The 22,929-nt window shown below is 54.7% G+C and overlaps 11 protein-coding genes across 11 annotated transcripts; 6 read left to right on the forward strand and 5 right to left on the reverse strand.

The window, feature by feature from the left end:
* Positions 1 to 255: 255 nt before the first annotated feature.
* Positions 256 to 925, reverse strand: BJX67DRAFT_367023 (uncharacterized protein). Its single transcript, XM_071030468.1, has 2 exons — positions 727 to 925; positions 256 to 674 (listed from the first exon to the last, which is right to left on the reverse strand). Exons 1-2 carry the CDS (start codon positions 730 to 732, stop codon positions 279 to 281), a joined length of 402 nt encoding a protein of 133 aa, XP_070881073.1. The 5' UTR covers positions 733 to 925; the 3' UTR covers positions 256 to 278.
* Positions 926 to 1,031: 106 nt separating this feature from the next.
* Positions 1,032 to 1,870, forward strand: BJX67DRAFT_375509 (uncharacterized protein; the record flags this gene model as incomplete). Its single annotated transcript, XM_071031705.1, has 2 exons — positions 1,032 to 1,635; positions 1,671 to 1,870. 2 exons carry the CDS (start codon positions 1,032 to 1,034, stop codon positions 1,868 to 1,870), a joined length of 804 nt encoding a protein of 267 aa, XP_070881074.1.
* A 2,653-nt stretch (positions 1,871 to 4,523) lies between these two features.
* BJX67DRAFT_313325 (ankyrin repeat-containing domain protein) lies at positions 4,524 to 6,026 on the forward strand. Its single transcript, XM_071027182.1, has one exon. It carries the CDS (start codon positions 4,635 to 4,637, stop codon positions 5,958 to 5,960), a length of 1,326 nt encoding a protein of 441 aa, XP_070881075.1. The 5' UTR covers positions 4,524 to 4,634; the 3' UTR covers positions 5,961 to 6,026.
* An 818-nt stretch (positions 6,027 to 6,844) lies between these two features.
* Positions 6,845 to 8,728, forward strand: BJX67DRAFT_375510 (transient receptor potential ion channel family protein; the record flags this gene model as incomplete). Its single annotated transcript, XM_071031706.1, has 2 exons — positions 6,845 to 8,551; positions 8,603 to 8,728. 2 exons carry the CDS (start codon positions 6,845 to 6,847, stop codon positions 8,726 to 8,728), a joined length of 1,833 nt encoding a protein of 610 aa, XP_070881076.1.
* A 476-nt stretch (positions 8,729 to 9,204) lies between these two features.
* BJX67DRAFT_313397 (uncharacterized protein) lies at positions 9,205 to 10,326 on the forward strand. The gene has a single exon (XM_071027185.1). It carries the CDS (start codon positions 9,274 to 9,276, stop codon positions 10,042 to 10,044), a length of 771 nt encoding a protein of 256 aa, XP_070881077.1. The 5' UTR covers positions 9,205 to 9,273; the 3' UTR covers positions 10,045 to 10,326.
* On the reverse strand, positions 10,152 to 11,799 carry BJX67DRAFT_313320 (isopenicillin N synthase family dioxygenase). The gene is made up of 6 exons (XM_071027181.1): positions 11,451 to 11,799; positions 11,248 to 11,400; positions 11,114 to 11,194; positions 10,680 to 11,066; positions 10,430 to 10,609; positions 10,152 to 10,364 (listed from the first exon to the last, which is right to left on the reverse strand). Exons 1-6 carry the CDS (start codon positions 11,589 to 11,591, stop codon positions 10,260 to 10,262), a joined length of 1,047 nt encoding a protein of 348 aa, XP_070881078.1. The 5' UTR covers positions 11,592 to 11,799; the 3' UTR covers positions 10,152 to 10,259.
* Positions 11,800 to 12,666: 867 nt separating this feature from the next.
* Positions 12,667 to 14,203, reverse strand: BJX67DRAFT_313318 (uncharacterized protein). The gene is made up of 3 exons (XM_071027180.1): positions 13,890 to 14,203; positions 13,571 to 13,837; positions 12,667 to 13,515 (listed from the first exon to the last, which is right to left on the reverse strand). Exons 1-3 carry the CDS (start codon positions 13,955 to 13,957, stop codon positions 12,822 to 12,824), a joined length of 1,029 nt encoding a protein of 342 aa, XP_070881079.1. The 5' UTR covers positions 13,958 to 14,203; the 3' UTR covers positions 12,667 to 12,821.
* A 635-nt stretch (positions 14,204 to 14,838) lies between these two features.
* Positions 14,839 to 15,915, reverse strand: BJX67DRAFT_391543 (dienelactone hydrolase family protein; the record flags this gene model as incomplete). The annotated part of the gene is made up of 2 exons (XM_071034803.1): positions 14,839 to 15,763; positions 15,819 to 15,915. The coding sequence occupies 2 exons, from the start codon at positions 15,913 to 15,915 to the stop codon at positions 15,150 to 15,152; spliced, it is 711 nt and encodes a 236-aa protein (XP_070881080.1). The 3' UTR covers positions 14,839 to 15,149.
* Positions 15,916 to 16,212: 297 nt separating this feature from the next.
* On the forward strand, positions 16,213 to 17,926 carry BJX67DRAFT_367028 (RTA1 domain-containing protein). Its single transcript, XM_071030469.1, has one exon. The coding sequence runs from the start codon at positions 16,718 to 16,720 to the stop codon at positions 17,741 to 17,743; it is 1,026 nt and encodes a 341-aa protein (XP_070881081.1). The 5' UTR covers positions 16,213 to 16,717; the 3' UTR covers positions 17,744 to 17,926.
* An 18-nt stretch (positions 17,927 to 17,944) lies between these two features.
* On the reverse strand, positions 17,945 to 18,766 carry BJX67DRAFT_313294 (uncharacterized protein). Its single transcript, XM_071027179.1, has one exon. It carries the CDS (start codon positions 18,665 to 18,667, stop codon positions 18,104 to 18,106), a length of 564 nt encoding a protein of 187 aa, XP_070881082.1. The 5' UTR covers positions 18,668 to 18,766; the 3' UTR covers positions 17,945 to 18,103.
* Positions 18,767 to 20,080: 1,314 nt separating this feature from the next.
* Positions 20,081 to 22,889, forward strand: BJX67DRAFT_385933 (Zn(II)2Cys6 transcription factor; the record flags this gene model as incomplete). Its single annotated transcript, XM_071033968.1, has 6 exons — positions 20,081 to 20,422; positions 20,482 to 20,494; positions 20,564 to 21,540; positions 21,603 to 21,857; positions 21,927 to 22,711; positions 22,769 to 22,889. The coding sequence occupies 6 exons, from the start codon at positions 20,081 to 20,083 to the stop codon at positions 22,887 to 22,889; spliced, it is 2,493 nt and encodes an 830-aa protein (XP_070881083.1).
* Between the last annotated feature and the right edge of the window lie 40 nt (positions 22,890 to 22,929).

The following is a 22,929-nucleotide window of genomic DNA, read 5'->3' on the forward strand; positions in this document are numbered from 1 at the left end:
GTGTAAAGTCTTTAATTAACCACAGCTGTACACACGGACATAAGTGTAATGCAATTGTGGGCAAGGTGCGCTAGATAAAGTCATATGAGGCGGAATATGCATGATGGTGGTACTGCATAGCTCTTGAACTAATAATAGCACTCAGAATCTCTCTGGCTTGCAGAAGTCTCTGGGCTCAAGATACGTACATAGAGGGGTGAGTTCGCGTGACTGGCCGCCTACCAACAACTAATCGCTGGCCTTCAGAAATCATATTTCAAAAGGTGATCTTTCAGGCATCAAACACATTGGTTACAAACCCATAGAGCGCAAGCGCCAGTCGAATAGTCAAATCCTGTAGTGGTTAAGTCTTTGCAGCCCACGTTCTCCTCCGCCGCGTAGAAAGGGAGGTCCGGTGGGAAAGACATTTGGCCGTTGCAATCGCTAGGATCAATACCAGGAATAACAAAATAGGCATCAGCAGAGGTAAGTCCAGTCATCTGGACACTCCCAAAAGGTCCTGGCCCCCCACAGGCGGCAGGGCCAACATCACCAGAATTACCAGCGCTACAAGTGATACGAAGCCCTGAGCATGCGTTGTCGGAGTAGAACGTGAAATAGACATCTGAGGAGGAATCGGCTGATGTAAAAGCGAGGTTCGTTGCTATTATAGCCGCAAAGACTCGTAAAGTCCACTAGCAAGAATAATTAGTAAAAATCTCTAAAGAGTGGGTATTGTAGATATACCGCCATAGTAAGAGGTATTGGGAGCCTGGGGGTGTCCGTAGATATTATATGTGCATGTGCAACACAACAAGTCGCCCTTATAAAGAAGGCAATGAAGGCAAGTGTTTGAGGAGGGAAGCGAGTAAGAACTCGGGATAGAAAGAGCTTCCTTATATATTTCCCCTGGAACGCTAGTGTTGTCAAGATCGCTGAAGGAATTATCCAAACCCGCCCCGTGGTGTTTCACGCCACGGATTTCGGGCGCGAGGGAGTGAGGTCGTCTCTCTCCATGATCAACCCTTTTGCATCTGACGACTGCCGGTACGATGCCACGCAGCTTCACCAACCTCCTGCTGATCGCTTGCCACGCCCTCCCCGGCACGGCATGGCTGATCGAACAACACGCAACCCTCACAATCCTCCCAATGGTCGGGGAAGACCGCACCCTGCCCATCCCCGTCATCAGCCCGGCACCACTGCCCTCAACGGTCACCCCGACCTCAACAATCACAAGCTACGGCCGAGACGGGGTCACCCCAGTCGCCGGCTTTGGATACGCCGCTCTCAACGTGACAACGGAGTACCTCATCCTGCCCAACCGGACAGACCTTCCGCTGTCCACCCTTGTCGCCGCAGGCGAGAACCCCTCCCCCTCCACCTCCGTGCCCGACCCGACAATCACAACGAAGTACTACCTCCCCTTGACGGTGAGTAACCTCGCCTCGTGCACCCTCACAGAGTACACATACACAGAGGGCGTGCAGGTCGGGCTGCCCTCAACGCTCCAGGCGCAAGCAACAGACGAGAGTCTCGCGACGCTCGTGACGACGTACACGTCGACGATCAGCACCAATCTCGGTGGACAGGCTGTCACCACGGCAGTCTGTGACATCTACCTGCGCGGCGACGCTGTCCCGCTGCGCAGACGGCGTTCGTCGACGACTACTACCTGACTGAGTGTGTAGATCCGCGACGCGAGACCTGCTCGGCTGGAGGGAATGTTGAGGCAACGGGATCGGGTGGGTGCAGTGGTGTCTATCCGCCTACGTCTACTGGGGATGCGGAGCCGGAGCCGACTGAGACAGGGGGGGCTACGAGTTGGAGAGCGCAGTCATGCTTTGCGTATATTTCGCTCCTCGTTTTCATCCTGGGTTATGGTTTCTGAGAGAGTTCCAATGTCCGGAGTCGCGGTATGGTTGACATGCTACTATCGAGTATGCCTGAGGACATCTAAACTAGGGCTAGCTTAGCATCAGCTGAAATCGAGTCCAATGTATTGACGTACACCGCACAGCCCTCCGCGAACAATGTGCCAATGCGTTGCTGTCTGGACGAACGAGAGATCATGGACAACTGACATCAGATCCCTTGGCTTCCTTAGCTGGCATATGTCCTGGTTGTTAGACATAGACAGCTCCGGCGCGGAGGAGTCGCATGCAAGCCTGGTGGACGCCGGTGGGTGCCTTCTTTCGCACGCAACGCTCTGGGTTGCTCCTTCTCAATCGGGAATTGACCAAACAGGAAGCCCCTGCAGCTGGCAGGTGCGATGGTGGTTTGGAAATCAGGATTGCGCCTGCCTTGCCATGCGAAGCTCATCCCCGGGATCCTCTGGTGCAGGGTCGATCGATACCTCCTTTCGGAGGACCTCTTGCCTCTCCGGGAAGATGGATCCTGTTGTCGTGAGTGGTCCATGCTCGATCTTGAAGAGTATCCGTGCCTTCTCAGCGCCCCACCGCCTTCGTCGGATGGGTGCGCCACATAATCCTTTCGGTCACATAATCCTTTCGATATTTTTAAAAAATGAAGCTATTCGCAACAACCACGACTAATTATCTATAAAAAAGTCGTCGCCTGCCTCTATAGCGCATCTCTCATTCTCTAGAGCCTGCTGAATTCTTTCCTCCGGGCGTTGTGGGCAAGGGGTTCCATATAACTTTATGTGTTGCTTATCCAACTTCTTCTTCTCCCTTGCAAGATCTTTGACTTTTTGGTCTGTAATAGACTGAATTACATCGCGAGACTTTATAATTCTAGTATCTCCAAGGGTCTTAACCTGTCGCTTTGTAGATTCCCGATATTGTGGTGCCTGCGTGGTCTAAATTCAAGAAATTGTATTGATCTGCATTTAAAGCTATTCAATAATCACCTGCTAGTGGTTAAAGATCCTTTCAATATTCCGCTTACCACGCTTATTAAGGTCCTCAAGGTCCCGTATAAGCTTTGCCTGGTTCCTTTCTAATACTTTAATAGTCGTTGGTGGAGTATTTTCAATATCGGATGACAATAAGGCTGGTGGTGAAGGCGTACGCAACCCCTCGGGGGTTTCAATATCTGGTACGATCATTTGGTTGGTAAGGGAATTGATAATATGGTTCCCATATAGAGGCCAGATCCCACGCTCCCTAAAGGCATCTCGAATAACCCGCTGCGAAAAGGCCTTTTGTCAAATAGGAGTAATAATCTGCAAGAATTCTGCCTTCCCAAGCGGCCGACCCCCCCAGAACAATGCCTTGTTATTATAAAGCCTGAATTACTACTTATAATTGAGAAATGGCTTCCTATTAAGTGGTTGGTAGAGGTGAGTTGTATAAGGTAGGAAGCCAAAAGGAATAATAGCATTTGCCTTGCATTTTTATATAAATTCAAGCATAAGATACGCGCTGTGGCCGTTGAATATTAGATATCAATTCTCGCCTTGCCTCGTACGATTCTTAGTGGTATTAATAAATTCCAACAGCCAGGCAAGCGCCAATTTATTAGATATCCAGCTATTAGGCGATATAGCAGTCATTATATCGGGTGGGAGGGTCTCAGCGCCTTGATACCACGCCTCCATATGGTTCTTGCCCTTGCCTTTAAAAATAAAGAAAGGGTCTATTAGCCAGCCATCTGTAGCAATACATTCAACTACTATAATATTTTCACTTTTTTCTGACTCTGGTAAGTCAGAACATGAAGATTTAGAGCTTCCAAAGATATTGCAAGCACGCCCTTGGCCAGGTCGAAAACTATATTCATCGAAGTTGTATACAAGACGGGGAGGCACGCCTTTAAGCAATACTTTTAGCTGGTCATACCAGTTGGCAAGCAAGCCAGCATCCTCTGCCTGTATCTACTTTGATTCCTTTAGCTTCTGCTTTATTAGCATGCCTGGGATACGCTTCATAAAGCGATAAGGCCACATCTTGCTAACCCGTCGATCTAGATACCCCGCGCGAGCAAGTGCCTGGTTTGCCCATGCCTCTATAAGCAAGGGAGTTGGCGGGAGGTTCCAATTCTACATTTGTACAATCCAATTAGTCAAAGCCTTCTCTTGATATAGCTGTAGGGCTGAATTCTTCATGGTAGTAGGTATAATTGGTGATCGTGCCTTTTTCACGCGGATTTGGAGCGCATCATAAAATACCCCTATTTCACGCGCAATTGCTGCCATATTCGCGTTTTTTTTTAGCAAGGGCCGTGGCAACGGCTTCAGCCATTCGAGATTCATCAAAATTAGGGGATTTAGGCATGTTGTGTGGCTGTAATAATGAATTCTAATAAGGTCTTAAGAAACCGAAAGGATTATGTGACCGAAAGGATTATGTGGCGCACCCATCCGACGAAGGCGGTGGGGCGCTGAGAAGGCACGGATAGCACATCCATTTGGCCTGTCAACCAGAATACGAGAGTTCCCACAGCCCCGACGGATCTCATCCAATGAATCATTGTGGGAAGTTGCCGCTCCACTCAAAAGGGTCAACCTTTCCTCTTGAAGAGCTCTTCTGGTTGACAGTCAGAATCCCCTCCTCCATCTCTCAAGAGCTGGATTCCAGGCAATTCAATTCTGTAGAATTCTTGGACGGCGGTTATTGTACTCCCATCTCTTCAACCCTGGCCGTCGAGGCGAGCTACCCCGCCCCAACAACACGAGGCCATAATCATTGACGATGTCACCCCCCGCCCTCGCGCCAGAGCTCCTGCTCATGATCGCTACCTTCCTCCAGGAAAACAGGGATATCTTATCCCTCTCTCTAACAAACAGACGCACGCACAGCCTAACTCTCCCACACCTCTACAGAAATGACATCAGGACACGGCAGACTTCTAGCCTCTTCTGGGCCGCCTACAACGGCCAGGCCGCCACCGCGCGGAACTGTCTGGCGTTCGGCGCGGATCCAAACGTGTCTATCTCAGATGACCAGCGGCAATACTTGCACTGCTGGCAGGCTATATGCCCCGAGTTACCGTATGCCGGTGGCACGCCGATGCATGTCGCCGTGATGCGGGGGCATGTTGATCTTGCGGAGATGTTGCTTCGGGCTGGCGCGGACGTTAACGCGGTTAATTGGCGTGGGGAGACGGCGCTGATTCTTGCGTCGGGGTTGGGGATGGAAGGATTTTGTAGGAGGCTGCTTGCCATGGACAAGATTGACGCTGGGATTTGCAATCCAGATACAGGGAGTGCGTTGTCTGCAGCCTGTCGGGGCGGCCATGATGGTATTGTGAGGGTGCTGCTTGACTGCGGGAAGGTGAGAGTGGATGCTAACACTCGAGGAGGGAATCAGAGCGAGCCGGCAATCATTGCTGCAGCGTATGGGGGCCATGAGCGTATCGTTGAGATGTTACTCGATGCTGGGGCCGATGTCAATACCAACTTCGGGCGGAAATGGCCCTGGTCTCCGATCACCGCGGCGACGTCAGAAGGAAGGGCCGGCGTAATGCGGTTACTGCTTGGTCGTGGGGCAGAAGTCGATGACCCTGACCTATTTCTGCTGATAGCTGCGGGAAGTGGCAGCGCTGGGGCGGTTAGGGTTATTCTGGATTGTTTCGGGGGATCCAATATGCTATTGGGAGGCCTAGTCAGCGGGGAAAGGAGCCATGGAAAATTGCTTGATGGTCATGAAGCTAGCTACCAGCCGACATACAGGAAATCTTCGCCGAGGTCACTTAACCGCCTCCAGCTTATGCTCCCGTGTGCGCTGGAGACGGCGGCCTACATCGGCGCGCGAGATGTAGTGGAGGTTCTCCTGAGCAGCGGCGCCGATATCAACGCCCACTGTGGGCTGCTCGGGGTCGCACTCTGTGCAGCGGCAGCCGGAGGCAGAGTTGAACTTGTTGAGATGCTCTTGGACCGCGGTGCTGATATCGATGCCCCGGGGGGTCCGAGATATACAAATGCACTTGGGGCGGCGTTGGACCAAGGGCACACTGCGGTCGTCGAGGTCCTCCGAAGCAGGGGCGCAACGGAATCCCGGACCTCTCGTACGTGTTAGAACTTCCCGTTAGCATGGCCTCTCCAGGGCTGAAGGAACATCCCAATATGTCGCAGTCAGAAAGCAGTGACACGGAGACCCCAGACGTGTTAAGCTGCACCGTTCACAGCAAGCCTTCCAAAAGTGCATACTCTACAAGCCCCTCTTGCAGTCCCCCGAGCAACTGTTCCTTTTCTCCTTCAATCTGTGCCCCGGCTCTCCCCCGATGCTGGACGGTAGATATAATAATATAAAAGTGGCTTGTTTCCATTCTTCGGTAAAGATGTTGGGTAAATCCTTGACAGACACAGTCAAGCTCAATTCGTAATATGGGTTATCTCGTCCGGAAAGTCCATTATCCGTGAAGTAGTATATTTGCAACTTCCGGGGTGGCCCCAACAAGACGAGATAGCTCGACTTTGGATATCGCTGTGCCTGAAACACGGTTCCATGGACCACGGCTCTCTGGTTCCTGCGGGAAGTGCCGTCCATTCACCCTTGCTGGCTTCCTCGCTTCTCAACGCAAGGTCCAGGCTCGAAAAAACAACACCCTTGAGACAGCTCCTCCAAGTCGAGCAATGACGTTGCGTCGTCCCTCCTGTTTCTCGGCTTTCACGGGTGTGGCCCACACCGAGTGAGCACAAGAGCACAGCCCCAATCTCGAGCCTATCACAGCGCTCAACAGGGCAAGCTATCTTGCCAGGGATTCGCCAGGTTCTGGAAGAATTCGCCGACGATGCGCTAGCTTGAATCAGTTGGTTACTGTCAGCAGGCAAGGACTCGTTCCCCTCTTCGCCGGCTTGGATTCCGTCGTGAGCCGGTGACACCATCGCGTATTTCTTCACAGTCTCAGAAGAAGAGAAGATGGTATGATCCGAGTCTGATATCGCCGTGTTGATGCCATCATGTTGGGTCGAATCCGCTGGCTTCCGGCCCTCAGCTGTGTCCTTCTCTGGAGCCTTCCGGCCACGGCATCCCGACTGATCGAATCCAGCACGCTAAACATCCTGCAGCCGGGAAACTTCTCTGCAACGCATCTCACCGCGGTTTTCAACGCAGATGACCGAAATATCGACATCCGATTCATCGGCGAAACACTCATCACCGGGTACGTCACCGCGGACGTGGTTCTCGTCATCTACGGCTACGAGACGAATAACAAAACGGTCAACCCGTGCCGAATCGAGGGGATGAACGGGTTCTGCCCGATGAATTCGGGGCCGCTGGATCTCACCGTGACGAATCTGCGGGTGCCCGAGGATGTGATTGGGGATATTCCGGGGGTCGGGTTTACGGTCCCGGACTTGGATGCGACGATTCGGATCTTTGTCAAGTCGCGGGAGACGGGGGAGCAGATCAGCGCTGTGGAAGCTGTTCTCTCGAATGGGAAGACGGTCTATCAGACCGGAGTCGGGTGGGCGACGGCTGTGATTGCTGGGCTTGGACTTGCAGTGTCTGTTGTTGTTCCTGTCGTCCGGGGATACTCAGATAAAGTGATTCTCCTGTCCGGGTACACGCTCTCGCTATTCAGCTTCATCCAGTCACAGGCGATGATCGGCATACTCGCTGTCCCGATGCCTCCGATCGTACGGTCGTGGACTCAGAATCTCCAGTGGAGCATGGGCATCGTGCATGCGGGCTTCCTTCAGACGATCTGTACGTGGTATCTCCGGTCGACCGGCGGCACCCCAGACGACCTCTTCGAGATCCTTCCGACCCGGATGGCCAAAGTCCTCAAGCGCGACCAGAGCGCTGGAAGTCTAGTTCGCCATGCAAAACGATTCGACACCTCGTCGAGCGAGATTGTTCTCCGCGGCCTCGCGCGCGTCGCCTTCCGCGCCGGAATCGAAGAAACAAACCTCTTTCTCACCAGCATCTTGATCTTCGCCTTCGTCGTCCTGGTCGTAGTGATCCTCCTCGCCGCGTGGAGGGTAGCTTTAGTGCTGCGCAGGAGGTCCGGCACTGGCCAGAGCGACTGGCATACCCTCGCCAAGGGCATCCTATACCGGATCTTCCTCTTCGGGTTTGCCCCAGTCTGCATCTTCTGTCTCTGGGAGTTCACGCAGCATGACTCGCCCGCTGAGCTGGTCGTCGCAGCGGTATCGTTCCTCTCCGTGGCTGGGGCGCTAGTCTGGGCTGCGATTCGCATCCTGCTCTCCAGAAGACACGCCGCTACGATGCAGCGACACCCAGGATACACCCTCTTCTCCGATACATCTCTCCTGCACAAATACGGCTCCCTGTACGTGCAGTACAACGCGAAATCCTCGTACTTCGCGGCCGTGACGCTCGGATACGTCTTTATAAAGTCCCTCTTCATCGCCTTCGCACAACCCTCACCAACAACACAAGCAGTCGCATTCGTCGTCATCGACGCCACAATGCTCGTCGCAGTCTCCATCCTCCGCCCCTGGACAGACCGCAAGACAAACGCATTCAACATCACCCTCGCGGCCGTAAACTTCCTCTTCTCAATCTTCGTGCTCTTCTTCTCTGGCGTTTTCGACCAGCCGTATATCGTTTCAGCTGTCATGGGGGTTATCCTATTCGTACTTGGTGCAGCTGTCACCTTCGCCCTCTTGCTGCTTGTCTTGGTTTATGCCTTCTGGACTGTGTTGCGCGCGAGGAATATGGGTGTCTCCGGCGCGAGCTGGCCGACGCAGGAGCACCTGGGTGTCGGGGCGACGCCGATGCAGTCTGCGACTGGGCTGATCGGGAGCAAGGTGTTGGATGAGCTGGCGGCGACGGCGAGGGGGGAGGGGAAGAGAGAGAGTAGTGTTATATCATAGACATGTTTTTAGATAAATGATGAATATAACAGAAATAGAACTTGGAGGTCGGAAGCACTGCGCAAAGGCCTAGTAGATCGAACCGTCGGTCATGGCGAGGAGCAGCCCTTCAATCCTTCGCAGTGGCATCGAAAAAGAGACAGTAACGCCTCGCCCCAGACCCCAACCCTGTGTCCTCCAGCACAGTTTGTGTTGCATCGTGAAGTCCGTCATTGACAATGGGGTTTCCCAAGGCCTGCCGTCCTTTTCTGATAGCTGTCGGAGATGCCACAACGTCAAGAGCGACCACACCGCGATGTCTGGAGTCCAGATCGAATATGACATCCCTCTCAGCAAGTCAGCAACGCCTCCATCATTCACCTGCCTGTGATCACCGTTCTTGGCAACCCAACGTGGGATGGAAGCATCGCCACAGCCGGCCGATCACGTTATTGCGATCGACATCGCCAGCAAGGCGCGGCTCTCACCTTCTCTTTTTGCAAGACGCAAGAACAACACCTTCAACCCCTCCCTGAAGCTCCCGGCCAGCCGGCCGTGACAGGGACATGTTGGTCTCCGCGCCCCGATTCGCCCGATATGCGCTCATAGCCGCCATCGTCTTCACCATCATCTTCGTCGCCTCGCGCGTGCCGCGACTGGTGCACTCTCACCTCTACGACCTGGACTATGAAACATACTTCCAGCGACAATTCCAGGCATACGTCCTGACAAGCTCCTGCGGCCGCTTCACGCCCGACGTAGCGGAGCATTTCGACTCTCTCATCCTCGTGCCCAATCAGCCGGATACACCAGAGTGCGCCGCACTGAACCGCGCCGAACTCCAGCTCCCCGTGCATCCCGGCGCAGACAGCAACAGCAACAGCAACAGCGAGAGCGAGGGAAAAAGTAAAAGTAAAGACGACCTCTTCCGCGCGAAATACGCAGCCGTCCTAGACGCGTGCGCGGCAGGCGACAAAGCGAAATGTCTGATTCTCGAAGACGACGTCGTCTTCCTGCACTCTGCGCCGCGGACGCGCGAGGTCCTCGTGCAGAATACCATTGCGCTCTTTAACGACGGGGAGATCGATGCGTTTGACTGCACGAAGCGTGGGTTTGGGTGGTTCGCCAGCACGCATACGGGGATGGGGAGCCAGTGTCGCGTTTATAGTAAGTATGCGGCGCCGTGTCTTGCGGGTTGTTTGAGGGGGCAGGGACCGGGGGTGCAGTTGGATACGGGGTTGAGGAATTGTCAGGTTGTTTGTGGGCTGAAGCAGAGGAGGTTTTTGCTTGTTGTGCATGGGGGGTTGTCTTCTACTATGGACAGGCCGGGGGGGTAGCTTGTACTTCGTATGTGGTATCGATGCGTAAATTGTGGGAATTTCAACTTTGCCTACCCGGTTGTCATGGGGCTGTACAACTCCATATGCTGAAATGGATATCTCCATATCTTCATTTATCTCTTGTACTTAGCCCTGAAGTAACAGGAGTATCCACGATCTCTGTGGTACATCACGCGAAGTCCTCCCTGCATACAGCACGAAACACCAAACAGCTAAGAAAGGACCTGCTTCGAATACTTCTCATACAACTCCGGATACCACCTCTGCCCGACATCCGGGTGGCTCAGGATGCGATTTCGCAAGTACGCCTCGCCAAACTATCGCGTATCAGCATCACTCTACACATACAAGCCAGACTTGGAGGTCCAGGTGCGGCACTTACACACGAATAAAGCGGCGAAAGAAACTCACTCGGCACATCGACAGCGCGCTTCTTCCGATCGTCTGAGGCCGGGATGCGCGCGACAATATGCGCCGCCGATTCACGCAGCTGGTCGAGAGTGAGGTCCATCCGGACGCCGAGGAAGAAGGGGATGCTGTAGCGGGTTTTTGTCGTGGGGGCCTGTCCATACAGCATTACCACGTCAGTCTCGCTGAAATTCCTTTTCTAAGCAGATGGAATGGGAACATACGATAACCCGATGCGTCGTCGCCGCACAGATCCCGCCCGTGATCGCCTCAAACCCCTGCTGGATATTCACGACGAGACTCCCCTCAATCGGCGGGGCGTCGATCCACTCGCCGTTCTTATTGAGGACCTGCAGTCCGCCCGTATCATCCTGGGAGAGGAAGGTGAAGAGGCCAGCGGAGTCCTTGTGCGGTCCAACGCCCTGCGACTCCGGCGGGGATTGCGGATACTTGACGAACTTGAGTCTGTCCATGTTGCCCTTGAAGAAGGCGAATGTGTCTGGTGGGAGGGAGAGGCATTCTGAGACGCAGCGCATGAATTCCTGCGAGAGGGCCTCCGATGCGGAGATGTACTCTTCCACCAGCTGTTTGACGCCGGGAACGTCGGGGTACTGATCCTATCAGTAGACTGGTGAATATGAAGTCTTGGAGAAGATACCTGGCTATCCCCCTCCAAGCGCCACCAGATATCCCGGTCCTCCGTCCACTTCTTCATTCCTGGCGTGCCAAAGTCATATTGCTAACCAAGGTCAGTCTCATTCGTCCCCTAATCTATAACTCCAGAAAACATACCTCCCTCAAATCTGTCTTGAACGCCGTAGTCTCCGCCCCGAGCCGGGTATACCCGACGAACGACGGCAAGTTGATCATGTTGCACTTCTCCTTCACCTCGACAGGGAGATCGAAGAGTTCAGGGAGGCGTTGATGCGCGCGCTTTACCAGGTCCTACTGATCGTTAGACAAGGCCACCTGCAAGGAGACAGAGGGAGTCGTGCCTCCAAGCCATGATTCGTCAGGTAGAGAAAGCCCACGACGAAGATCGCCTCGCGGAGGTCGTCGAGGGCAGCGGGTTTCGTCGCGGGGTCCTGCAGGCGGCGCCAGTCGATGATGGGGATTGACGAGAATGTATCTGGCATCGTGAACCACTGTCTACGGCTGAAGAAGGGAGGATGAGAGCAATGGTGTTGCCTGAGTGAGGATTGCGGCGTGGATTCGACCCCGCACGTCTCCAACTTCGCTTCGTATCCAACTCTTGGGGGAGCAGTCCGATCTGGCCCCAGAGGCGGCCAAAGTCGTCTCCCCTCTTGACCGAACGGTTGCAGGACAAATGCATTAACAAGCAAGACAAGACGTGCTCTCCACAGAAGGCAATGTTGAGCCACGAGATTAAGATCTTGGAAAGAATGACTGGAAGCAATAAGATAAGGTGGGATAGAAACTAACTTCCGGTCTCTGAATAACAAAATTCAAGACAATGTCGCCTCTCGCTGCTATCGATGGCTATCTCTATCTCGAAAAGCTGGAGGTGTGATACTCTGGTCCAATCCGGAAGTCGCACTCAATGGAGGTCGAACGAAACAATTTCCAACGACGTCACTCCAAACCACATAAAACATTCCATATCCAGACAGAGAAAGCCGACAATCAACGACGGCCTTCCTCCCTCGCACCATTCCTCCGAAGAAACTCGATAACCGCCCCGAAGTTACCCTCTTTCGCGAGCATGATCGGCGTCCTGACCTGAAGATCCTCAGCCTCAATATTGGCACCACGTTCCACGACAAGCTCGACGACAGGGAGGCACCCCTCACTCGCAGCAATGTGCAGCGGAGTCATCATCTCGTGGTCCTCAAAGGCGCGCCACTCCGGTATCGAGTCCTCCCAAGCTTCGATGTCCGCCTCGACGTCGAGAAGGGCTTCCACGCGCGGTCTTGCGTCCCCGTCCGAATACGCGAATGCCTCCTGGCGGAGAAGGATGTTGAGTGCGGCTCGTGTCCCTCCGGGTGGATGGCCTCTCGTCGCGTTCCCGCGGAGACAGAGGACGATGACTCTGTGAAAGTCTTCGAAATCGGCGAGAATCGTCAGTAGCGAGATTTTATTCCCAAAGCCGAGGACCTGCGTTCTGAACTCCCAAGTCTGGTAGTCACCGAGGGTCTTGAGCAGACTGGCTACCTGAGGCTGGTTCTCCGCGCTCAGTGTGTCCAGCAGCGCGGTCATACCGGCCAGAGCTGCTTCCTTGGAGGTTCCAAATGCCGCCTCTAGATCGTCGATCTTCTGCAGGAACTCCGCGTGCTCAGGTGTGAAAAAACCATTCCTCATATCGTCTGCATCTTCGAGGCGCCCAGTGACTCGTAGCAGCTGGACTTTCAGTTCCGATGACTCCATGGACGAGGTGTGGTTGGGTCCGAAATGAGCCATCCGCGCATCAAGGCTGAGGTGGCAGTAATCAAGAGCGCGACGGAAGTCTCCTTCTTCAAGGTGGGTCTTGCAAGCAAATGGTTGGCCGATGCGCTTGCAATGGGGTCAATTTGAAGTTCATTCAGAGGAAGCTGGAGGAGCTGGATTGCTCTGGTGATCTTTCCGCCTGTATAAAGGGCCTTCGCGAGAGAGACTTTCTGCGTGACGGTTGGAGAGAGACGACGAAGGATGTCATCAAGGACAGTTTCATAGTCCACGTCGTCTTGGTCCTTCATCCGCTCAATAAAATGGAGGATCTCGTCTTTGTCGCTGAGGGACCTGGGTATAGCTGCGAGAGTCTCGAAGGCATCTATGGGTATAGTCTGGGTGATTTCAGGGACGACTATAGGGTTCGTTTTAGCACCTTCAGGAGCAGACTCCGCCGGCAGAGCCGTGCTGTCCACACGCTGTACCGCCTCAGTATACACTTTTGCCGCGACGACAAGCCCCTCAACGCGGCCGACATGGTCCTCAATACTGACGATCTCAAGCAGCAGCAGGTCTCCTATTTCCCGGCGGCCATCAAGGCGATCCCCCGCGACCTGGTACCACGAGCCTTGCTGCCGGAGCTGCTGTATATCGATCGATTCGCCACTGCCGCGTCTGTTGCATCCGTCAGTTGAATGCCATCCAATACAGTGCACAAACGAGTGCTCACCTTCTCGCAAGCTCCGTTGCGTCAATATAGGATTGTAATTTCCAGTGCAGGATCCCAGCGTCAATGGAGTCCGCACCGAATGCAGACCGTGGGTGGACGTCCACGGCACCACACGCTATCATCAGCTCCATCCGACCAAGTGTCGCGAGACAGCCCTGAAAGATGGACCGGAGAGCCCCCAGCAACGTAGCAAAATGCTCGGATATACTAACGGTGGGGTTGAAGGCCCAGAAGGGAGCCGTGCTGCTCACGACAGTAGCGAGTTGACTAGGGGTGTTAGTCCACGAATATTTTGAAAAAAGAACGCGAGGAGAGATACCGGACCTGGTCAAGCAGCTGCTGGAGGTCGTACTCTGTCTCTTTGCGGTTGGTGTAGGCAGCGTGCATGACATTTGCGCATTTCTCCAGGACGGAGGCCGCCAGCTTAGCGGTTGGAGGTGTCTATTCCATCGCGGACGTCGGTTGAGAGAGAATGTGAGATCAAAATGAGATCAAAGAGAGATGATAGATGAGGCTTGAGATGGACAGAATACTGAGATAAAAGGGGAGAGGGAGGCGCTGAAGACAACAGTGGATGACAACAGCAGAGGAGACAGCAATGGATGAACGAAAAGAAAGAAGAAGCCAGCTGTGCAGGAAGTGAAAATTCTGCAAGAAAATCGTTAGAAAAATGATACCATCAACATCCATTGCATCACAACATTGCCAAAGGCTGTTCGTCTCCAGATCGCCAGGGCGATACAAAGGCAGGCCTCCACCACGCCCACCAGCAACGCAGCAAACGACCTTCAATTCCACACCTTTCCCCTCGATCCCCCCAAGTCGATGATACAGCCAGTTCAACTTCATCTCCCGTATCCTGCGGCCATGCGTCGTATCTCAGATGGCCCCGATATACCAGAAACGTTCATCTTCGGATGTGCGCTTGCCGAAACGGAGGGCACGGAAGGGTCGAAGGCAGTCATGCTTCCTGGGCAATATCAACTCTGTCAGTCACATTCTATCGTTTGGAACACCGTGATACATTGCCCAAATCCTCTTGTCGCGAGGGAAGAGAAACAACCGATGGATATCGGTTGTCGATGGGGAGATATGCCCAATGCGGTGGCTTCGGGTGAGTTTGGCACTGCAAGTTGTCTGTTTGCGACTCCCTGCTGATCCTTCGCAATCGACCAATAGCCAAAGATTCGGAAGAGTCGACAAAGGTAACCCGCTAAGACGACGTCGAGAACCAAGTTTGAAGTTCATGTGAAGCCGTCGAGAAGGGCCCGACCGCACGACAGCACACTTAAACGAACCGTACCGACGTATCCGGCATATTTAATGAATCGGAAAAGAGAAGAAAGATTCAATTCTTCATGGATTCATTCGTAACGCCAGTTGCGAGGCACGTTTCTCCTTTCTCAACCCCAGCAGGAGTCTCCTGGGAGCCGTGCGTTGATTCTAGCAAGAAGACGATCAGAAATATATATTGGGCCACCACCTTTGTACAAATACGCATCACAGCACGTCAAGTCCCTGAATTGGTTCATTAACCGGGGAAACTGAGCATTTCGCACAGGCTGATACATGGTATTGCCTATTTCACCAACGCAATGTGCCTCACCCACGAAACAACCGCATTCTTCCCCCTCTCCAAAGCGGCCCTCTCCCCCGGTTTATTCGGATCCCCCCTTGTCATACACGCATGCTCGACCCTTGGAAAGTGCTGCCAGTCGAACGGAACCCCGCGTCTCTGCAAGGAGTCGAATGTATAGCTCTTCAGCTCCGGAGTGAAGACGGGATCCCGCTCCGGCGCAAGGATCTGCACGGGGACAACAACACCATCGATATCTTCCTCCGTGAGCAGACTCGGATGCGCGACCGTGATGGCATCCACCAGCGGTTTCTGGTCAACTAGGGCGGAAGTCGGGTCTTCAGCACCGAGTCTGCAGACAGCCCAGCCGCCATAGCAGAACCCCACGGCGACGGTGGTGTCGTGCTTGGTTCGCAGCTCGGTCGCGCACTTGAAGATCTCAGGCTCGCGAATTTGGCGAGAATTCCGTGCCAGGAAGCCGGGGACATCGACGTCGCCGAACCGACCGGCGAGAACTGGTTCGAAAGGAAGAACCTCGCCCCCGAAGAAGTCAGGGACGTAGACAGTTGCGCGTGCCTCACGGGCGTAGTGGTCTGTGAGGAGGCGGACGTTGGGGACTGTCCAGCCGAGAAAGGTCGTGGATGATGAGGATGGCGAGGTTCGGGTTGTCACCGGCGATGTAGGTGTCGTTGCTGCCGAGCCTGTCGATGCGACCGGTGGGTGTGCCGTTCCATTCGAAGGTTTTCAGGCAGCAGTCTGAGACGGCCATCTTGCCTTTGCGCTTGATCAGAACTGTGTGTCTGTTCTCATTGGGACACCCAACAGTCAGCGAGTGAAGCCCATCTTCTCCCGCTGTCGGGGTGGAGCCGGGGTCATCTCCGGCCGTGCTCTCAGTCTCTCGGAGAAAAGCTGCAGGAGTTTGATGAATCCCGAGCTGCTTGTTGGCTGTGCTACCTCCTTCATTGGCCAACCTGTGACGGAATGCTGATCGTTGCAGCCTGGATGCCATAAAAAGCGACCGGCTTGGGGGTCTCGGGGGGCCGAAAATAAGGCCATGACTGGACGGGAATGCTCAGCCCTGCGGAGACGGCAGCAGCGAGCACAGACAACAGGCAGGGCAGTGTCCAGCAGGTGCTTCACTGGGCTTGCCGTAAGCAAGCGCTAACAAAAATAGACCGCGGGCCAGGCAGCTCCTGAAGCTCTCCAGCCAAGCAACACAGCCCGGCCCATCTCTGCCCAATCCAGCCTGGTTGGAGTGTCGGCCCCTGCACGCAGCAGCAAAATGCACGCTGCCTTTTACGAACCGGCCAATCGCAGCCTGCCCAGACGAGCTTAACTTTACTCTAGGCACTGCTTGATCCTTTCGCCAGGCGACGCTGTTTTGGCTCATTCCGCTCCGCCCACTGTTGGGATAACTTCAAAGTGCTCGCTCAATGTCTATATAAGATGCCTCAATTCCCAGAGGAGGACCCTCATCAGCATCAGCATCAGCAACTTTAAGCTTACCATCTTCTCTCCACTTCTCTCCGCTTCTCTCCGCTTTTTCACATCTCCTCCACCCTTTCAGCAAAATGACGGACTCAATGCCCACCAACCAGACTCTTCTGGAGAACCCTGATCTCTGCACCCTCCAAACATGTCCGATGAGCATGGCCTCCGTCGAGTATATCCCCGTGCTCTGGGGGAATATCCTCTTCATGGCCCTCTTTGGTGGTGCCGCCCTCGTCCAGATCGGTCTGGGCATCCGATACAGGACGTGGACCTTCATGGTGGCCATGGTGCTCGGTCTCGCCGGTGAAGTCGTCGGCTACGTGGGCCGTGTCAACCTCCACGATAACCCCTTCGACGGCGATGCATTCCTCACGTACCTGGTCTGCCTGACGATTGCCCCCGCCTTCCTCACGGCCGCGATCTACCTCACCCTCTCCCGCATCGTCGTCGCATACGGCGAGAAGATCTCCTTCTTCAAGCCCCGCACCTACACCATCACCTTCATCACCTTCGACTTCATCGCCCTCCTCCTGCAAGCCATCGGCGGCGCCATCGCCTCCACCGCGGACGACGACGACCAGGCCGGGACTGACCTCGGCATCAACATCATGATTGCCGGTCTAGCCTGGCAGGTCGCCAGTCTGCTCATCTTCTCCGCCATGGCCGGCCACTTCTTCTGGCGCGTCCGCAACGCCTCCCCCGCCGACTTTAACATGGACTTCGCGAGCCTCCGCCGCAGCCGGTTCTTCAAGGGCTCCCTTACTGCTCTCTCCGTTGCCACGCTGGTCATCTTTGTCCGTTCCGTCTTCCGGTGCGCCGAACTCTCCGAGGGTTTTGACGGGCACCTCGCCAACGACGAAATCACCTTCATGATCCTCGAGGCTACGATGATCTCGATCTCGGTCATCTGCCTCACTCTCTTCCACCCCGGTCTCGTCTGGAAGGCCCAGTGGCACCAGGCTGTCTGGCACACTCGCTCCAAGGGGACCGACCGTCCCTACTCCAAGGCCGCCAGCGATGAGTCTGAGATCTCGCTCAACCCCACCTCCTACCCGCCGACGTCTTATCACCCGCAGACCCCGTACAACGGTGCATCGCAAGTTTAGATTATGGAGTTGCCTAATAGAGCGGAGTTTGTTTACTGGATGACTTGGCGCAGTGCTTTTTGTTTTTTTGGCGCGCATTTCCTTTGTTGGCTGGATGATAGAACTGCGATATCCATTTCCATCTCCATGTGTATGAAAATAGTTGGCTGTCTGAATTACGAATGAGATGCACACATCTTCAAATCTCTGCTCCTTTCCTTCATCCTCGTAATCCTTTCAATCCTCTCAATGTTGGAGCTGAGCTGAAGGATTCTCCACGCCATATCGCCCTGACTTTGCGATGGCCGGAGTATCCAATAAGACCTGCGATCCTCTGAACTGTTGGAAAACCGTTGAGCTGACATGTCAGCCGCCGGCGAGTCAATACGAACGGAATCCATCCATCACACGGCCCGAATGACCAAAACCAGCAACAACAACACCACCATCATCCAAACAAACTCTGTGCTGAACTGTTGGGATCGACAAAAGAGCAGGAATTAGCGGCATTTGCAACAGAAAGGGTTCAGAGCGCGGAAAGACTGGCCCCCAACAGCGGGGCCGGTACGTTCCTGCACTTTCCAATGTGGAAACAAAACGCGCGGGCTGTGCTTCTTCAGCCGCACCAACACCGACGCAGCAATAAAGTTGAGACAAGCGGGTTCGCGGGTTCTTAGCCTGACGGGTTTCGACAGGGTTCTTTGGGGGGAATTTGATTGGGCCTTGGGTGAAGGATTTGGCCCGACCCCCGACACTGACACTGGAGATTGGGGGTTCGTGTCGTGTCAGTCTGCGAAGGAGATGACGAGCGGCGGCGGAGATGCGGTTATGCCTTGTGAGGCGGACTGCGATGGGGATTTCTGGATTGACTTTCGAGGAGGGGAAGTGTGCTGGGGTTGTTTCTTCCCGTCGAAGGGTCCGAGTCCGTCCCGGATAGGCATCCATGGCGGCGCCAGAAATAGGTGCATGCTATCCAGCGCAGCTTGGGCGAGCGAGAAGGATTCGAAAGCATCCTCCGTCCTTCGCAAGGAAGCTCCCTCGAATTCGTAACGGTTTTGCTCCTTGTATCTCTGTGAGAGACAGGATCAGCGCAAGAGTGCGTCATGACGAGAAATCTGGGCTCGGACCCGTGCGCGGTGGACTTCATCGCAAACCAGTACCGACAGGCGTGGAGTCGGAGGAGTCCGGGTCCCCAGGAGCACTATGGGTCCAAATTTTAGCATTGTCACTTTGCAAGCCATCCTGGTTGAGACACGAAGATACCCTGGAATATGTGGCGAAGGCCTTCATTGTGCTTTCAGCATTACCCTGGCTGGTGTGCGGGACAATAACATTCACCATCAAGTGCTTACTTGGTCTATTGCTTGGACAACGCCGGAGACAGCCCCCATATCATGATCGGGTCAACTCTTACCGATAATGAAGGGAGAGGGTTGCCTGAGGGAGACCCGGAGCTTGGGCTATTTCTCATGGAGTAGCGGCCCTTGGCTTTCCCATGGGGTTGCAGGGGAGGTCATCCCTGCGGGATTCAGCGCCTCAGAACCCACAGCATGACAGGCAGGTAGTCGATGCCAGCTATCAGTCGTTGTCAATCGAACGCTTCGCCTTCACGGAGTACTCAGGTAACGCAACGTAAGTCACCGCTCAGACATACTCCATGCATAAGCTCACATGCCCGAGTACTCAAACGGAACACCAACATCATCAACAACGTTCGACGTCTCCCTATCACCCAACACGGCTGATTGTTAGCAGAAAGTGGGAGTCCTGGCAGTTTGAGCTGCGATGCGCCTTCCTTGCCCTGAACAGAAACGGACTGGGTCGTACCGTCTGAGCTTGGTACACCAACTTCGCGTTACTGCATCTTCGCAGGCAAACGGATTTCTTAATGAGATACTTGACGAGGAGTGCACCCTGCAATACTTTCCGTGCCATCCAAACCGAGGCTGAATCTATCTACAAACTACGTCGGCACCCGGGACATGCCTACACTCTCTAGAGGTGAAGCTTTGACGCAACACGGTAGCCAAAGTGGGATATTTTCATTGGAGAATGTGAATGGAAGGCTCTTCACCTGCTGGAGCTGTACTCAGACGAAGAATGAAGCTGCTTTGTAGCTGTTATATTTATTGTCCACATCACGTTGGTAGGAGCATTCAAACTCACGATGCCGCCACCAAGCAAAAGCAACTCTGAACATCCATTCATCTTGTACTGTATCGGTGATTGAACGGTGATACCAGGTCCAAATTCGTCGGTCATCACCGTACCCATAGTGATGCATGAAGGTCAGTCAGGTGCCCAGCATCGGGAGAAGGAACTGGTCTCGGCTTGAAGATGCCGTGATGGTATTGCATCATGCCACACTTTTTCGACGATGAGAGGGCTATCTGTCGAACTGAACTCCCGCCCCAGCCTCTTGGTACGATTCTGGGTCCAAGTAGCCGAGAAGTAGCCGGTTCCCCCGCACGCTTCCCCAGTCTGCCTCCTCCAATCTCCACTCGCGAGATCTTTAAAAGACGGAGGAGGAGGGCCCTTGTCTCCGATGGTCCCTGTCAGCAAAACCCACGCCTCTCGACCATGGATCCGATCGGCACATTCGCGCCTCAGAAGCGACCGGGAGACAACTCGGCCGACCAGCAGCAGCGGCGAAAGAGAGCTCGCCAGAGCTGCGAGACTTGCAAGGCACGCAAGACCAAGGTAACTCGGGCCTGTGCTGAAATGTGAGTGCCCGCTAACATTGTTGTTCGTTGTATTAGTGTGTTGGCCTGGGTAAGTACCGATGATAGGAGTGTTCCGTCCCCGATGTTGTCTGTTGGCTTCCTGTTGAACGGAGGACAGAAAGTGGCACATGCCAGTACTGCGCACAGCTCGGACTCTCCTGCCACGTCAACCTCAGGGCTCGGAAGCGCCCGTTCTATCGCATTTCTGAGGCGGCCTATGAGTCGTCAATCGCTTTGCTTCGTCGGTTTGTCTCCGAGGAAGAACTGCCCGAGCTGACAGTCGAGGGCATCCAGGGGGTTCTCTCAAAGCTCGGCGAGACGGCGGGCGATAAGGACAGGATGGATGCCAATGCGCCAGTGCATGTGGACTCGCAGAGTCCGGCCAGTCTGTCCGCGTCTGCAGCAGGACCCCATCCGTCGCCACAATCCCAGACCAACGGAGGAAGAAGGCCCCCTGCGCCAATTGAAGAGCAACGGGACGGATCAGGCTTAGACTTAGGGGCTGAGGAGGAGGAGGTCATGGAACCGGATGAGCATCCTGCCCTCCAAGAAGAACGGGGCTGCATGGTGCTGGACTCGTTAGGAAAATACCGCTATGTCGGCGCAGACTCCTCCATCCGCTGGAACCATGCGGCGCGCATGGCGCTGCACGCAACGGCCGTTACAGACCCCAAGGTGATCGCTCCGCTGAAAACGGGACTTCTCCCACCCAAGACACCAGAGAGCCTGGGTGGGAGTTCACGCGGCGCGGGCGTCTACCTGCCCCCGGCGACGATGGCCATGCGCTATGCCGGTTATTTCTTCCAGGAGGTTCACTGCTTGTATTGGTTCTACTCGCTTGAGCAGTTCTACGGTGCACTGGAGGAGACTTTGGAGGACCATGGGGCCAAGGCGAGCGCTTCGTGGCTGTGTTCGCTGTACTCGATCTTCGCCATCGGCAGTATGGCACCGGAGAATCAGGTCGCTCGTGCCGGAAAGGAGGCAGAGGAAGGCGATAAGAAGCGCGCGCCAGAGTACCTTGCCCTGGCGAAGGATCTGGTCCCGGAAGTCAGCGAGGAAGCGGATACGGAGAGTGTGAAGGCGTTTGGTCTGTTGGTATGTGGCCCCATCGGGGGGTTTTGTTTCGTGAACCATGGACTGACTGACGCCTTGTTGAGAGTCTCGGAATGCACGCGATGTGTTATAGCGTCGGGGCATACCTGCATCTCGGCACAGCAGTACGCATAGGGTTCTCACTCGGTCTGCATAGGAACATCCTCCCCCGGAAGAGTAACTCAGTCGGGCGCGAGAGGGCACGGCGGCTCTGGTGGACGATCTACACTCTTGACCATGAAATGGCTATTCGCTTCGGATATCCTTGCGCTGTTGGTGATGAAAGTGGCCTCGTCAAGACGCCGGCAGCGTTGGAACAGGTACGTCGCCATCGTTTTTTATTTTTATTTTTTTTCCTCCCTACGCAGCCCCCATTCTCATCGAGATAGGTCATGGACCCCGGCCCAAATATGCCCCTGGGATACCAGGCCCTCTGCGTCTCGCTCGTCCGGCTCCGCAAGAAGATCGGTCAGAGCTGCTTTGTCGTCCCTGCCCAGGCCGGCGGCCGTCTCCCGATTCGACAGGTGTTTGACAGCCTGAATGCCCTCCGGGCCTGGGTCGACGAGATACCGCATTACCTCAGCCGGGAGGCGTCGCAGCCGCCGCAACACCGACGGCCAGTTTCCATCCTCCACCTGCGGTACCTGAGCTCGGTCATTTTCGTCACGCGTCCGTTCCTGCTCTACACAGTCTCTCGCCCGTCAGGGGTCAAAGAGTCGTCCAAAGCGCAGTGCTACGAGGAAATCAGCAGACGGTGCATAGAAGCTGCCGAGCAGTCTGTGGACCTCTTCAAGCGCATGGTCGAGGACCGGACGCTCTCGAGCCGGATCCTGTTCGATTGCCATTGCCTCGGAGAGACCATGTGGATTCTGATCCTGGCCGTGCAGAAGCTCGGTCAGGAACGACACCGGCAGATGCTCCAGCTGTGCCTCAAGATGCTCCGAGGGATGGAACAGTTTGGGTGGTGTGAGAAGGTGGCGCCCGAGCTGGAGGCGAGACTGTTGGAGAGCGGAATCATGCAGCCGCAGTCTCGCCGAGGCACACAGCGGACGCAGCAGACCCAGCAGGATAGAGACCAGAGTGTGAATCTCCAGAGTCAGGAAAATGGGCCTGGGGTTGCCTTTGGAGGAATGCCCCCTGACTCGCGACGTGATTTCTTGGAAGACACGACATTGTAAGGCTCGTCCCCATTTACATTCAGCAAACACACGAGCTAACAGGAGTGAAGCAGTAACTTTGACATTTCCGAGTTTGACCTTCTAGAGACCCTCGATATGGACGGGGATGACGGCTCTGGATGGATGGATATGCTTGCGGATGGAACGCTTTCAGCATCACAACTCGGATTCTAGCTAGACACTCGAGTTCATACCACTCTCTAATATCCTCATA

The sequence above is a fragment of the Aspergillus lucknowensis genome (assembly GCF_044049455.1).
Source record: "Aspergillus lucknowensis strain CBS 449.75 chromosome Unknown BJX67scaffold_73, whole genome shotgun sequence".
NCBI lineage: Eukaryota > Fungi > Ascomycota > Eurotiomycetes > Eurotiales > Aspergillaceae > Aspergillus > Aspergillus lucknowensis.